Raw genomic sequence first — 14,633 nt, 5'->3', positions numbered from 1 at the left:
CAGGTCAGGTTTTCAGGACTTCCATTATTTTGCACAGGTGATTTGATCAGTTTCACTGCCTTAGTAATCACCACAGCCTTTTCATCTGAGGGAAATCCTGAAAACCTGACCTGTTGGGGGGGCCTGAGGACTGGAATTGAGAAACACTGCGTTAAAGTGTATATGTACTTTAACATATGTATACACATTAAACATATCCGAAGGACAACCCTGTACATGGAATATTACAATACTGCCTCAATCAACTGCAGAACGTGGCATGACAAGTACGAACAAAACTAAAAGACAAATTAAAAATGGTACAAATATAATTTATCAGGAGCCAAGGCTTTTCAATTTGTAAGTAAATAAAAACAGAAAAACAATGCTCTACCTGGTAATCATTGTGATCCAACAGCCAAAATCCTTGAATAAGCTTTACGAGTCCACAAGGGACAGAAAAAGCACTAGGAAAGGACTCAATGGAAGAATTAGGCTTGTCTGGAAAGGAGTACATAATGTCCAATAAAAAATAAATTGTCTGAGTTGCAAAATGTTAATGCAGAACCAGAAAAAAAAAAAACGCAAAACAAGATTTTACACACACACACACACACACACCTGATCGCCAAAGTACTGTATAAATCGTTTTTTTTTAGATCATAAAGTAAGGCGATGTTATATTTATCCAAAATAGTTAATATGCAAATACAGTGATACCTATTATAAATAAGGTGCCAAATGTGATATTAAACAGCGCTCAAAAAAATAGGTGAAAATGTAAATCAACAAATATAATATTGGTACAGTGACATAGTGAAAAATAAATAAATAATCCACCCTCTAAGTGAGTCAATATATAAGTGTCCAAAAATCCGTGCAAAAATCGCATCAAAAAATACCAGGTTGGCAAATAAAGTCCATGAACTGTCTAAGTGAACAAAAAAATATATAAATAATTCATAAATGGAGAGCAAAGGAAAAGAAAAAATCCTTCCCGATCTTCAATAAGTGCTTTCACCACACCACAGTGACTGCGTGCTTCCACCACCCATCAGAAATGCAAACTCACCGCAACAAATGGCCTGACACTTTCGTGTTTAGGCACACAGGCTTGTTAACTGACCCCCTCAGTTTAGTTGATAGAACTCCTTCTTTTCATATAGAGTGGAGCATTCAGTTAAACAGATGGAGATCCGAAGCAAAGAGAAAACTCCAAGATAACAGCCATATGCAAATAAGAAAAAGAGAGCACAATAGTGTGATACTGTAACACAACTTTTAATAACACACTACAAATCTCCCAAAGAATGCACTCACAAAGGTAACTCTTGTTACAAGCAGTGTATAAATCCAAAAACTGACACGGTGTAAAACAAAAAATAAAGATATCCTCCAGGTGAACTAGTGGTCACAGCGGACCAACGAATAGCCCAAGTGTTACTCACAGCCCTTGTGCAGGTGTACTGGAGCTGCTGCTTAGGTAATTGAGCTGGTGGCAGATTAGACCATTCCACGTTCAAGCTTAGAAAGTTAGGTGTGCGGTTGTGACTTCAGTAATCACTCCCCGACATGTTTCATCGAAATGATTTCTTCATGGGCTTACTTACCAGCTGTCTAGTGCCGCTTTATATAGTTGCCAGGGTCCTCCCTCCCCCCTTGTGTTGATGCGTGCCTTCTGATGTTAACAAGCTGCAGCTGCGTGGACTTACGTTCCTCCCAGCCATGCTAACATGCAGCTGATCCGCTCATCCAATCAGAGCAGCATCATCGTCATGACGCTGTAGCTGGCATTCTTCCAATGTGGTGGAGGCCCTCAGTGGCGACGTTGGTGTATTACACCACATCCCACTGCCTAGTATCGAATGTAATGTCTAACCCCGATGGTTAAACTGGGGTATGACACTCAACCTGCCTGCAGTGTATTCCATAATGGAGGGATGAAAACCAAATATTGCTGACTGTCAGCTTTTCGGATGTCCCTATGACCACAAGTTACCTGTAGGTCTATGCATACAGAGTATAGCAGTATAAATTCAGAAACACAGAGTACATTGGCTCTCATTATTTAAGCACAAGAGCCAGCCAATTAATGGTGTGTATAGTTATGAATGACATGTATACATATATAAAATATATATTATATAGCACTCTAAAATCTACAAACACATCTCTAGACAATAAGTGTATATACAAAATATAAATGATATGTTAAAAATTGTATATAAAAGAGTTGCAGATATTGTTATCCATATTAAAAATGCATAAAAATATTAGTTAAAAGATATTAATAGGAATAAACAATATATATAAAATAATACATATATTTTTAAAAATGTTAAAATTATTTAAAAACATTATATTAAAATGAATACTGGAAAAAGATAATAAACTGGGCCATGAGCTGTAAATGACATGTGTATAAATATACGTTAGTAAAACAAATAAATGCTCTGGTTTAGACGTAAGTGGGTGTACTACATCATCCCCATATGCATGCACTCATCAAAACTCTGATCATGACGGGTAGCCCAGTTGTTTGGCCCCCTTATATAAACATAGCTCATGATCATCCTATATATGTAAAAACGCATGTCTCAAATCTATTGCTCATAATTTAGGCATTGCTAATGAAGCAATTCACATCCAGTTCTATGTTTAGTCCCCTCGGAAAATGGCTTTTTAACAGGAAGATCCATTGAGTTTCGCGCTGCGACAGGTCTCTCACCCTATTTGAGCCTCTCCACGAAGGGTACACACAGTCAATACCGCAGAACTGAGCTAACGAGGGGTCTTGGTTATGTTTTTCTTTAAAGTGGACTGACACACTATGATACTCGAAGCCTTTCTTAATATTCGCAAGGTGTTCAGCCACTCGAATCCGCAATAACCGCTTGGTTCTCCCTACATAAAGTAGCCCACAGGGGCACCAGATCAGGTATACTACGTAAGAAGAGTTACACGTAATAAATTCTTTAATAGAAAAACTCTTCCCATCACTACTCATGACCTGTTGTTTACCCCTGTTACTTGTTCGTACAGTTCTACAGCAGATGCATTTCCTACAGGAGAAAAATCCTTTAAGATCTATTCTAAGGCCCTGTTTGTCTGGGGGATCTAAAATCTTACGAACCACCTTATCACCGAAATTAGGAGCCCTCCTGTAGATGAATCGTGGTTGACTCGGAAGAATTTCGGCAAGGTGTCTGTCCTTACCCAAGATGTGCCAGTGATTTTTAAAAATGGCCTCTACCTCCCTATATTGGGCATGAAACCCAGACAGGAATCCGCATTGGTGTTGATTATTGTTTGGCTCTTCTGCCTTCTTCTCCAAGCATTTATCTCTAGGGATAACAGCAATGTCTTCAATCATAGTATTCAAAGCTGGCTCATCATATCCCTTTTGAACAAATTTATTCTTGAGTATTTGTGCTTGTGAGAGATAGTCAGTGACATCTGAGCAGTTGCGTCGAACTCTTAAAAATTGCCCCTTAGGGATATTTTTAATCCACGCTGGATGGTGTCCACTATTAATGGACAGGTAACTGTTCCGATCAGTGGTTTTAAAATACACTTTAGTCTTTAATTTATTTCCTTCTCTTTGAATAGTCACATCCAAGAAATTGACAGTATTTCCACTGATCGTGTATTCCAGTTTAATATTATTGGAATTATTATTGAGTTCTCCCAGGAACTGGAGTGCTTCTTGTTGTGATCCTTCCCATATAAATAAAATATCATCTATAAATACATCGAATTTGTTCATCGTTTTTCTAGGGGCACATTTTAAACCCGTATTGAGGACATTGAGCTCTTTCGGGCTCAGCGCTACCTTACTCAGGTTAAATATTCCTATGCTTCCACTTCCCTCATTCGTTTTCTGGGATTGTTTCCTTCGCCCTGCCCTGCATCCCCGTCTTCTCTTTGATAGATTTCTGGTCCTCTTTGCGGAAATTCGATGTGTACATGGACACACAGAAATTCATCAGGACTCTTAATTTAAAGAAATATTTCTTGAGCCACCCTGTAACGTCTTCTATGAATAGTACCATTGTGACAACGAAAGTAGATAGTGGACTTAAGAATAAATCATTATTCAATCCCCAGATTTCCAATAATCATTTTATTGAGGTCTTCAAACAGTTGGTACTCAAAGATATTGAGGAATTACCTCTGAAAAAAGGGGTTAACCCCCGTTACATCAAAGAGGGTATTGAATCTTTGGAGGATAAGAAGGATATTGTGATCCGACCAGCGGACAAAGGGGGAGGGGTGGTAGTCCTGGACAAGGAGTTCTACTGTACCCAATTATCCCATATGTTGAGCGATACCTCCACATATAAAAAACTACCATCAGATCCTACTGAACCTTTTAAGGTACAACTTGATGCGTTGGTAGATTGGGGATATCACATTGGAGCTTTAAGTCTTAAAGAGAAAAAATACTTAGCTCCTTCAGCGTGCAGGATACCGGTGATCTATACTTTGCCGAAGATCCATAAGAATGAAACCATTCCACCTGCTCGTCCAATAGTCAACGGGATTGGATCAGTTACAGCCAGACTGGGAGAATATCTCGATAGGTTTCTTCAATTGAGTGTGCGGACCACTAAGGCATATCTGAAAGATACCACTGACCTGCTACAGTCCCTGGACAAAGTGAGCATCAAGCCTGATATAGACATCTTTTTGGTGACAGCCGATGTGGCGTCACTTTATACTATCATTCAGCATGATGATGCCGCACTGGCATTGAACTGGGCTCTTAGCAGGAGGGATGATTTATCGCACATTCAGAAGAGATTTATGGGACATGTATTAGAATTCTGCATGTCCCATAACTACTTCTGGTTCGATGGCTCTTTCTTTTCCCAGAAGGTTGGCGTGGCTATGGGGGCTAAGTTTGCCCCCAGCCTCGCCAACCTGTTTATGGCTGAGTGGGAGGACAGGCATGTTTTTTATAACCGGAGACCCCAATTATTATTTTATCGGAGGTTTATAGATGATATTTTATTTATATGGGAAGGATCACAACAAGAAGCACTCCAGTTCCTGGGAGAACTCAATAATAATTCCAATAATATTAAACTGGAATACACGATCAGTGGAAATACTGTCAATTTCTTGGATGTGACTATTCAAAGAGAAGGAAATAAATTAAAGACTAAAGTGTATTTTAAAACCACTGATCGGAACAGTTACCTGTCCATTAATAGTGGACACCATCCAGCGTGGATTAAAAATATCCCTAAGGGGCAATTTTTAAGAGTTCGACGCAACTGCTCAGATGTCACTGACTATCTCTCACAAGCACAAATACTCAAGAATAAATTTGTTCAAAAGGGATATGATGAGCCAGCTTTGAATACTATGATTGAAGACATTGCTGTTATCCCTAGAGATAAATGCTTGGAGAAGAAGGCAGAAGAGCCAAACAATAATCAACACCAATGCGGATTCCTGTCTGGGTTTCATGCCCAATATAGGGAGGTAGAGGCCATTTTTAAAAATCACTGGCACATCTTGGGTAAGGACAGACACCTTGCCAAAATTCTTCCGAGTCAACCACGATTCATCTACAGGAGGGCTCCTAATTTCGGTGATAAGGTGGTTCGTAAGATTTTAGATCCCCCAGACCAACAGGGCCTTAGAATAGATCTTAAAGGATTTTTCTCCTGTAGGAAATGCATCTGCTGTAGAACTGTACGAACAAGTAACAGGGGTAAACAACAGGTCATGAGTAGTGATGGGAAGAGTTTTTCTATTAAAGAATTTATTACGTGTAACTCTTCTTACGTAGTATACCTGATCTGGTGCCCCTGTGGGCTACTTTATGTAGGGAGAACCAAGCGGTTATTGCGGATTCGAGTGGCTGAACACCTTGCGAATATTAAGAAAGGCTTCGAGTATCATAGTGTGTCAGTCCACTTTAAAGAAAAACATAACCAAGACCCCTCGTTAGCTCAGTTCTGCGGTATTGACTGTGTGTACCCTTCGTGGAGAGGCTCAAATAGGGTGAGAGACCTGTCGCAGTGCGAAACTCAATGGATCTTCCTGTTAAAAAGCCATTTTCCGAGGGGACTAAACATAGAACTGGATGTGAATTGCTTCATTAGCAATGCCTAAATTATGAGCAATAGATTTGAGACATGCGTTTTTACATATATAGGATGATCATGAGCTATGTTTATATAAGGGGGCCAAACAACTGGGCTACCCGTCATGATCAGAGTTTTGATGAGTGCATGCATATGGGGATGATGTAGTACACCCACTTACGTCTAAACCAGAGCATTTATTTGTTTTACTAACGTATATTTATACACATGTCATTTACAGCTCATGGCCCAGTTTATTATCTTTTTCCAGTATTCATTTTAATATAATGTTTTTAAATAATTTTAACATTTTTAAAAATATATGTATTATTTTATATATATTGTTTATTCCTATTAATATCTTTTAACTAATATTTTTATGCATTTTTAATATGGATAACAATATCTGCAACTCTTTTATATACAATTTTTAACATATCATTTATATTTTGTATATACACTTATTGTCTAGAGATGTGTTTGTAGATTTTAGAGTGCTATATAATATATATTTTATATATGTATACATGTCATTCATAACTATACACACCATTAATTGGCTGGCTCTTGTGCTTAAATAATGAGAGCCAATGTACTCTGTGTTTCTGAATTTATACTGCTATACTCTGTATGCATAGACCTACAGGTAACTTGTGGTCATAGGGACATCCGAAAAGCTGACAGTCGGCAATATTTGGTTTTCATCCCTCCATTATGGAATACACTGCAGGCAGGTTGAGTGTCATACCCCAGTTTAACCATCGGGGTTAGACATTACATTCGATACTAGGCAGTGGGATGTGGTGTAATACACCAACGTCGCCACTGAGGGCCTCCACCACATTGGAAGAATGCCAGCTACAGCGTCATGACGATGATGCTGCTCTGATTGGATGAGCGGATCAGCTGCATGTTAGCATGGCTGGGAGGAACGTAAGTCCACGCAGCTGCAGCTTGTTAACATCAGAAGGCACGCATCAACACAAGGGGGGAGGGAGGACCCTGGCAACTATATAAAGCGGCACTAGACAGCTGGTAAGTAACCCCATGAAGAAATCATTTCGATGAAACATGTCGGGGAGTGATTACTGAAGTCACAACCGCACACCTAACTTTCTAAGCTTGAACGTGGAATGGTCTAATCTGCCACCAGCTCAATTACCTAAGCAGCAGCTCCAGTACACCTGCACAAGGGCTGTGAGTAACACTTGGGCTATTCGTTGGTCCGCTGTGACCACTAGTTCACCTGGAGGATATCTTTATTTTTTGTTTTACACCGTGTCAGTTTTTGGATTTATACACTGCTTGTAACAAGAGTTACCTTTGTGAGTGCATTCTTTGGGAGATTTGTAGTGTGTTATTAAAAGTTGTGTTACAGTATCACACTATTGTGCTCTCTTTTTCTTATTTGCATATGGCTGTTATCTTGGAGTTTTCTCTTTGCTTCGGATCTCCATCTGTTTAACTGAATGCTCCACTCTATATGAAAAGAAGGAGTTCTATCAACTAAACTGAGGGGGTCAGTTAACAAGCCTGTGTGCCTAAACACGAAAGTGTCAGGCCATTTGTTGCGGTGAGTTTGCATTTCTGATGGGTGGTGGAAGCACGCAGTCACTGTGGTGTGGTGAAAGCACTTATTGAAGATCGGGAAGGATTTTTTCTTTTCCTTTGCTCTCCATTTATGAATTATTTATATATTTTTTTGTTCACTTAGACAGTTCATGGACTTTATTTGCCAACCTGGTATTTTTTGATGCGATTTTTGCACGGATTTTTGGACACTTATATATTGACTCACTTAGAGGGTGGATTATTTATTTATTTTTCACTATGTCACTGTACCAATATTATATTTGTTGATTTACATTTTCACCTATTTTTTTGAGCGCTGTTTAATATCACATTTGGCACCTTATTTATAATAGGTATCACTGTATTTGCATATTAACTATTTTGGATTCTATAATTTTTAAAGCAGCAGCTCTTGCATATTTATTAATTTATTCATTTATTTTATAAATATCACTAGTGTTCACATTTATTCTCCAGCTACGCGCAGTGAGGGTGGCTCACATTAGACGGCCCTTATCTCCACCCCTTTTTTCTACCTGATGTTATATTTATATGTCCACCTAGAATTTGTGAATGCTTCCCAATATCTTACAAAAAAAAAAAAAAAAAACAAATCAATGTGAAGTGCTCAAAAAATCAAATATATATATATATATATATATATATATATATATATATATATATATATATATATATATATAATTTTTAAACAATCAACAATTGTTAAGCTCACATTAAAACGTCCCCCGGCCAGCACCAGCTTAAAACAGCCAGCACACTTGCCCCCTGGCAAACTGGGTCTAGCTCACCGGACTCGTTCACCCTGCCAGTTGCCGATATTTCACCGGCGTACGTCCATTCCACCAGTGCCTGGATGCAACGTCGGTAGGTTATCCACGGCATTAGACAGCAACCCAATCTATATGCATCTTGCTTATAGAGGCATCATCAGGAAATGTCGCTTTTCAGAGATCCTAATATATCTATATCCATTTTTTATTTCTACAACACTTTTTTTTTTTTTAATATGTCATGCACAATATTACTTTTTCGAGCACTTCACATTGTAAAAAAAAAAAAAATATTGGGACACATCAATATAAAATGTAACAGCCACTACCAGAGATGGTGCCTTAGCTCCATTGAGAATTAACCCTTAATGCCGTGAAACCAGTGGAAAATTTCAAGGGGATAAATACTTTTTCCAAGTACAACATCCAGGAAAAGGTGACAAGAGGCAAATGCATACTAGGCACGGTGCGGATAGGTAGGTCTTAATGCTGTAAAGCCACAATTGTTGAGGTAGCCCTGCTTTAGTTGTTTAAACCCAAAGACTGAATGAAATGACAGCCAATGTAGAAAGGATACAATAGCATGCTTGCTTATGTCATCTACATTTTCTAGGAGATATAGATCCAAAAGTGCCTGAAAAAAGAAGAAATGTGTTAAGCAACCATTGTCCAGAGGCAAAATGACAAAAAAAAGGAAATATAAAAAAGTAGATACATACATGCAAGGTAGCAGGTGGATATTTGCCTGCGCCTCCATCTCTCTTCCATAACTGCTCAGCTTTTTCCCCAAGCTGACAAACCATTCCATCAATCATCAAAGTACTGGTGTTCCATTTGCCTCTACAGAGATAAAAGTGGTGCTTCCCAATTAAAAGCATGTTCAGCAAATATTGACTATTTTATTCCAAGCACACTGATTTTTTTTGGAATTAAAATTAATTTTAAGACCTCTCAACTGGTATCCTGCATGGCTCACCTGGGCGAAGTCCCGTGTATACAGCTTCACCCAGGAGAGCCAGAGGGCGAGCTCCATCAGCCATGCGCGTTTACACACAAACCCCCCAAAAAAATTGCAAATCCTTGCCATTGCTATATCTATATCTATATATCTATATATCACATACACAAAAATATGTAGAAGAATACGTATCGGCCTAAAATGAGGAAAAAAAAAATGTTTAAAAAAAATATTGGGAAAATTATTATAGCAAAAAAGTAAAAAAAGATGAGAAAAAGAAAGCTCTATTTGTGTGTGTGTGTGTGCGTGTGTATGTCAATTTTGTTTGGGTACAACATCGCACGACCGTGCAATTGTCAGTTAAAGTGACGCAATGCCGAATCGCAAAAAAAATGGCCTGGTCACTGGGCAGCCAAATCTTCCGGGGCTAAATCGGTTAACAAACATTTTATGAAAGTTAACCAATTCATTACCAGGCCATTTTCATGTGCCCGCAATACAATAGTTTGACAATTCTGCTCTTTTGGTGGCATTTAAGAACTGCAAGGTTTTTCATTTTCCTAATACTATTTTAAAAATACCTGTTTCTTTATACTTTCTGTAAAAACAACAAAATTAGCCGTTTTGAAAAAAACAGACACGCCCAAGGTGATAGTTTTTTTTTGCCACAATTATTTGGAAATGAAACTTGCAGGTCCTGAAGGAGTTAAAAAAAAGCTTGAGAAGGTACATTAATATACAAATCATGTACACAGGGAGGAAAGGAAGGGGTTAATGCACTAGTCACCTACATTGGCATTATGAAGATGAAGGGGGTTAATGTTCAGATGTAAAAGGATAAAAAAAGAAGGAGAAAGTTGAGTTACACGCCATGTGGAGACAAGCATGTGTAGGAGATGAGGTAGGAGGAAGGGGAAAAAAACAAAAACAAAAACAAAAACCACATGAAACAATACCCAAATCTGCAGCTGCTCTTCAATTTATTCTGCCCTATTACTTAATCTCTCCAAATCCCCTGATGTAAGGGAAAAGAGGGATCAATACTGTAAACTGTACCATGTGACTGCTGTGATGACCAAGAACAGCAATCACTTCGTACTCAGCTTTTTAGAACAGCTTGTGTACTGAGCCATCTATCCAGTGCCGCTTATTTGTAGTAAATAAAGGGCTGCTGATCCACAGTTGAAAGACGTACAGCTGTACATATGGGGTTAAAGAAAAGTTCCAGGTATGGGTATTTTTACATAGTTACACTGGCCCAGATTGGACCAGTGTAACTACACATATACTATAACATATATGGGGGGGGGGGGGGGGGGGGGGAAATAAAATATTTTATTGTATTTATAAATCGTGCTGGGTTTTTGAACTAAAACAAGATGTCCAACCTCAAAGCTCACTGTATGTCTAAAGATGGCTGTAGATCTCCTTCCCATTCTTTAAAAGTGGTTGTAAAAACGTATAGATCACTTTTACCTACAGGTAAGCCTAGATTAAGGCTTACCTGTAGGTGCAACAAATATCTCCTAAACCTACACGGTTTAGGAGATATTTTCAAAAAAGGCAGCACTGATATCTACGACGCATGAACGCCTTAGACAATGGCGCAGGCGCACTGCGCGTGCCACTAGTGAATGTGGCAGCTCCCACTCGCATGCGTGGGCGTGACGTCATCGCAGCTCAGGCCAGTCACAGAACCGGAGCCGCGATACCCGGAAGTCACACCAGGAGAGATGGTAGCAATGCAGGACGGCTGCAGGGGCTTCGATCTCAGGTAAGTACTTCATAATGAGCTAGTATGCTAGGCATACTAGCTCATTATGCCTTTGTCTTGCAGGATTTTTTATTTATTTTTTAACCAAGGCTTTACTTCCTCTTTAAGACAATATAGAAGGCTGGAGAACATTTTTGCGTAGGAGTAGCCATCATTTGGGTTTTCATCACTATTTAACATACCTAGATAAATGCTCTAATTTTTTCCGCCGATCTGCGCAATACTGCTGCATTAGATTGTAACTGTAGCAAGGTCGGTTCAACTGCTTTGCTTCATCTGAAAATAAGGCAGAAAAAACAAAAATAAATAAAACACACACACACACACACAAGCAGCATTTTTACAAAAGAATACATACATAAAATTAGACTCTCGCCTTTCTGTGGAGTATATGGGAGGGACAAAGTCATACTGTTATGTTATACCGATGTCTACAGCAGGACTGAACATTGGCAAACAAAATTATTGTAAGCCAACCCAGGATCTCCTACTACCTTCTCATAGCCAGCAAACCTCAGGTTCATAGCAAAGCAAGATTAAGAGCATGATACAACACAGAGGCTGGGCCTTCATCTCCTAATAGGCTTCAAGAAAAGGATTTTATGACTAGTACAGAAAAAGGTCTATATCCATTGGGAAGTCCACAGGAAGTCATACTGTCAATATTTCCAAAAGCAATTCAACAGAGGTGAACAGCAAACCGCTGGGGGCAGACTGAAGTTCGAGAGCCACTAAAGAACCAAACAGGACTAGCCATTCCCCATGTAAAAAATTCTTAGCCCCTCAACTGCAACACTTCCTAGGATGGACTAAAACAAATCCATGAGATCCAATACAGGGCTTGTTATTATCTAGTTATCTAATTCCAATTAATGAAGCGTGGAAGGTTTGACCTGTGGAAGACAATACATGTCCCAACTAATGACATTCTTCAATCATTTGAGCAGCTAGAGCAGTGGTCTCAAAGTACCGGCCCGCGGGCCATTTGCGGCCAGTTTTTTTTTTTTTTGAGCTGGCGCCATCTGGTGGTGGCCGTTGGTATTACAAGTTAAGCATTACAAGTTAAACAGCAATTCTAATGTCATTTTACACTATTTTCACTGCCATCTTCTTCCCTCTAATTAGAACCCCCAAACATTATATATATTTTTTATCCTAACACCCTAGAGAATAAAATAGCGATCATTGCAATACTTTCTGTTACGCCGTATTTGCGCAGCGGTCTTACAAGCGCACTTTTTTTGGGGGAAAAATTACACTTTTTTTAATTAAAAAATAAAACAGTAAAGTTATCCCCATTTTTTTTTAATATTATGAAAGATAATGTTACGCCGAGTAAATTCATACCCAACATGTCACGCTTCAAAATTGTGTCTGCTTGTGGAATGCCGACAAACTTTTTTACCCTTTAAAATCTTCATAGGCGACGTTTAAAAAAATCTACAGGTTGCATGTTTTAAGTTACAGAGGAGCTAGAATTATTGCTCTCACTCTACCAATCGCGGCGATACCTCACATGTGTGGTTTGAACACCGTTTACATATGAGGGTGCTGCTCACGTATGTGTTCGCTTCTGCGCGCAAGCTCGTCGGGACGGGGTGCGTTTTCTGGCTCCTAACTTTTTTAGCTGGCTCCTAGATTCCAAGCAAATTTGTCAACCCCTGACTTACACCAGTGCTGGTGGTAATAATGCGCTCGCTGACACCAGTGCTGGTGGTAATAATGCGCTCGCTGACACCAGTGCTGGGGGTTAATAATGTGTTCGCTGACACCAGTACTGTTGTTTTTGAAGTTTGAAAGTTTGCATGCGGCCCCCCCATGGCATATGAAAACTTGTCTTGTGGGGCGTGGCCTGGACATGGCTGAGTGAGGAAGCAGAAACTTGGAGCTCCCGGCCTTGTCCCCTCTTTCACCGGCCAAAACCTGTGATTTTCGGCATGCAATCTGCCAGGAAGACTAAGGGCAGAACAGTGACCCGTAACACCCGTTCCAGCGCAAGAACAGGAGATTTACTCCGTTTTTTCAGCCCCTCGGCAGCGATCTCCTCGGGCGCGAGGGTGGCGGCGCCAAGAGACAGCCCACGTGGCAGCCCAGCAGAGGACTTGGAACAGGGCCTCTGGACCTTCCAGCCGGAGGACACTACAACGTACCCCGCTGCGCCGGGCGCGTCTGAGGCTATCGGCACGGATATGTCGATCGTGACTCCCCCAGCAGGAACCATGTCGGCGGAGCAGGAGATAAGGGCGCTCCTACAGGCCCTCCCCACGAGAACCGACATAGAGTCCCTCATCCTTAAGTTAGAGGAGACCCATAGGAGAGACTTTCAGGAGGTGCGCGCGGAGGTCTCCACGCTGTCAGACAGAGTCGCCTCCGGTGAGGGATCGCTGGCAACATTGGAGAGGAGAGTGGCCGACCTAGAGCGAGATAGAGACCGGCAGAAGGAAACGGCGAGTGCGCTCCAACTGCACCTCGAGGAGGTAGAGGACAGAAGCCGGCGCAATAATTTGCGGATCCGGGGGATCCCGGAGACGGTGGAGCCCGCTGCCCTGGATGATGCTCTCTTGGGTCTATTCCGCGAGGTGTTGGGAGACCCGGCGGAGACAGTGGAGGTGGACCGAGCGCACCGCGCTTTAGGCCAGAGGTCGGCGGACCCGGATAGGCCGCGGGATGTGGTGTGTAGGCTGCTGCGCTACACACAGAAGGAGCGCATTATCCGTGGAGCTTGGGACCGTGGAGAGATTCTCCTGAATGGGGCCTCTGTGAAGGTGCTTCCGGATCTTTCCAGGGCAACACTACGCAGGAGAGCGATGTTAAAACCTGTCCTCGACCTGGCTAGACAGCGGGAGTTCACCTACCGCTGGGGTTATCCACTGGCCGTGACATTTAAAAAAGACGGTACAGCCTTCACGGTTCAGTCACCCGCAGACCTGCCGGCCCTCTTTCGATTTTTGGACGTGGAGACGATACAGGTCCCTGACTGGCTGCAGATGCTGCCCCGCGCGGCGGGGAGATCGGGACCCTCAACATACAGACCTGGCATGGAGAACCGGCAGAGAGGACGTGGACGGAGGAGACAGCGAGATCCCTCAGGAGAGGGAGACAGCGAGATCCCTCAGGAGAGGGACACCGTGAGTAGGCCTTGGGCCGCGTTTCTCTGACCTCCACACTCTCCCCTAGAAAGAACCTCTAATACCTCCCGATCCCTTTCCATGCCGTCCCGGAACCCTCCCCGTGGTACTGTCCTGCTAATTCTGGGTCACCGGTCCCCACACCCCGATGGTTTCTTCATGGGAAGAGAGATGGTTACCCACCCCGTTTTTTTGGTGGACCCCCCCGCCCGTACCTTGCCCTGAGTGACCCGGGAGATACTACCCATGATACCAGGGGGCTACAACCTCCACCCTGACCGTTCCGGTCCATCACAACTATGGGGCTTCCGCGCTGTTAGAGCGCGCCCCGGA

At 41.5% G+C, this 14,633-nt stretch overlaps 1 protein-coding gene across 1 annotated transcript in view; it reads right to left on the bottom strand.

The window, feature by feature from the left end:
- Positions 1-14,633, bottom strand: part of LOC120928965 (protein ELYS-like) — a 192,765-nt gene that overhangs the window by 84,830 nt on the left and 93,302 nt on the right. Inside the window, 4 exon segments of the mRNA XM_040340111.1 lie at positions 374-520; positions 9,018-9,074; positions 9,160-9,280; positions 11,355-11,448. Of these exon segments, the coding sequence (XP_040196045.1) occupies positions 374-520; positions 9,018-9,074; positions 9,160-9,280; positions 11,355-11,448 (419 nt within the window).

This window comes from Rana temporaria, chromosome 1 (genome assembly GCF_905171775.1).
Source record: "Rana temporaria chromosome 1, aRanTem1.1, whole genome shotgun sequence".
Classification (NCBI taxonomy): Eukaryota; Metazoa; Chordata; class Amphibia; order Anura; family Ranidae; genus Rana; species Rana temporaria.
This window is presented reverse-complemented; position numbering and strand designations above follow the sequence as displayed.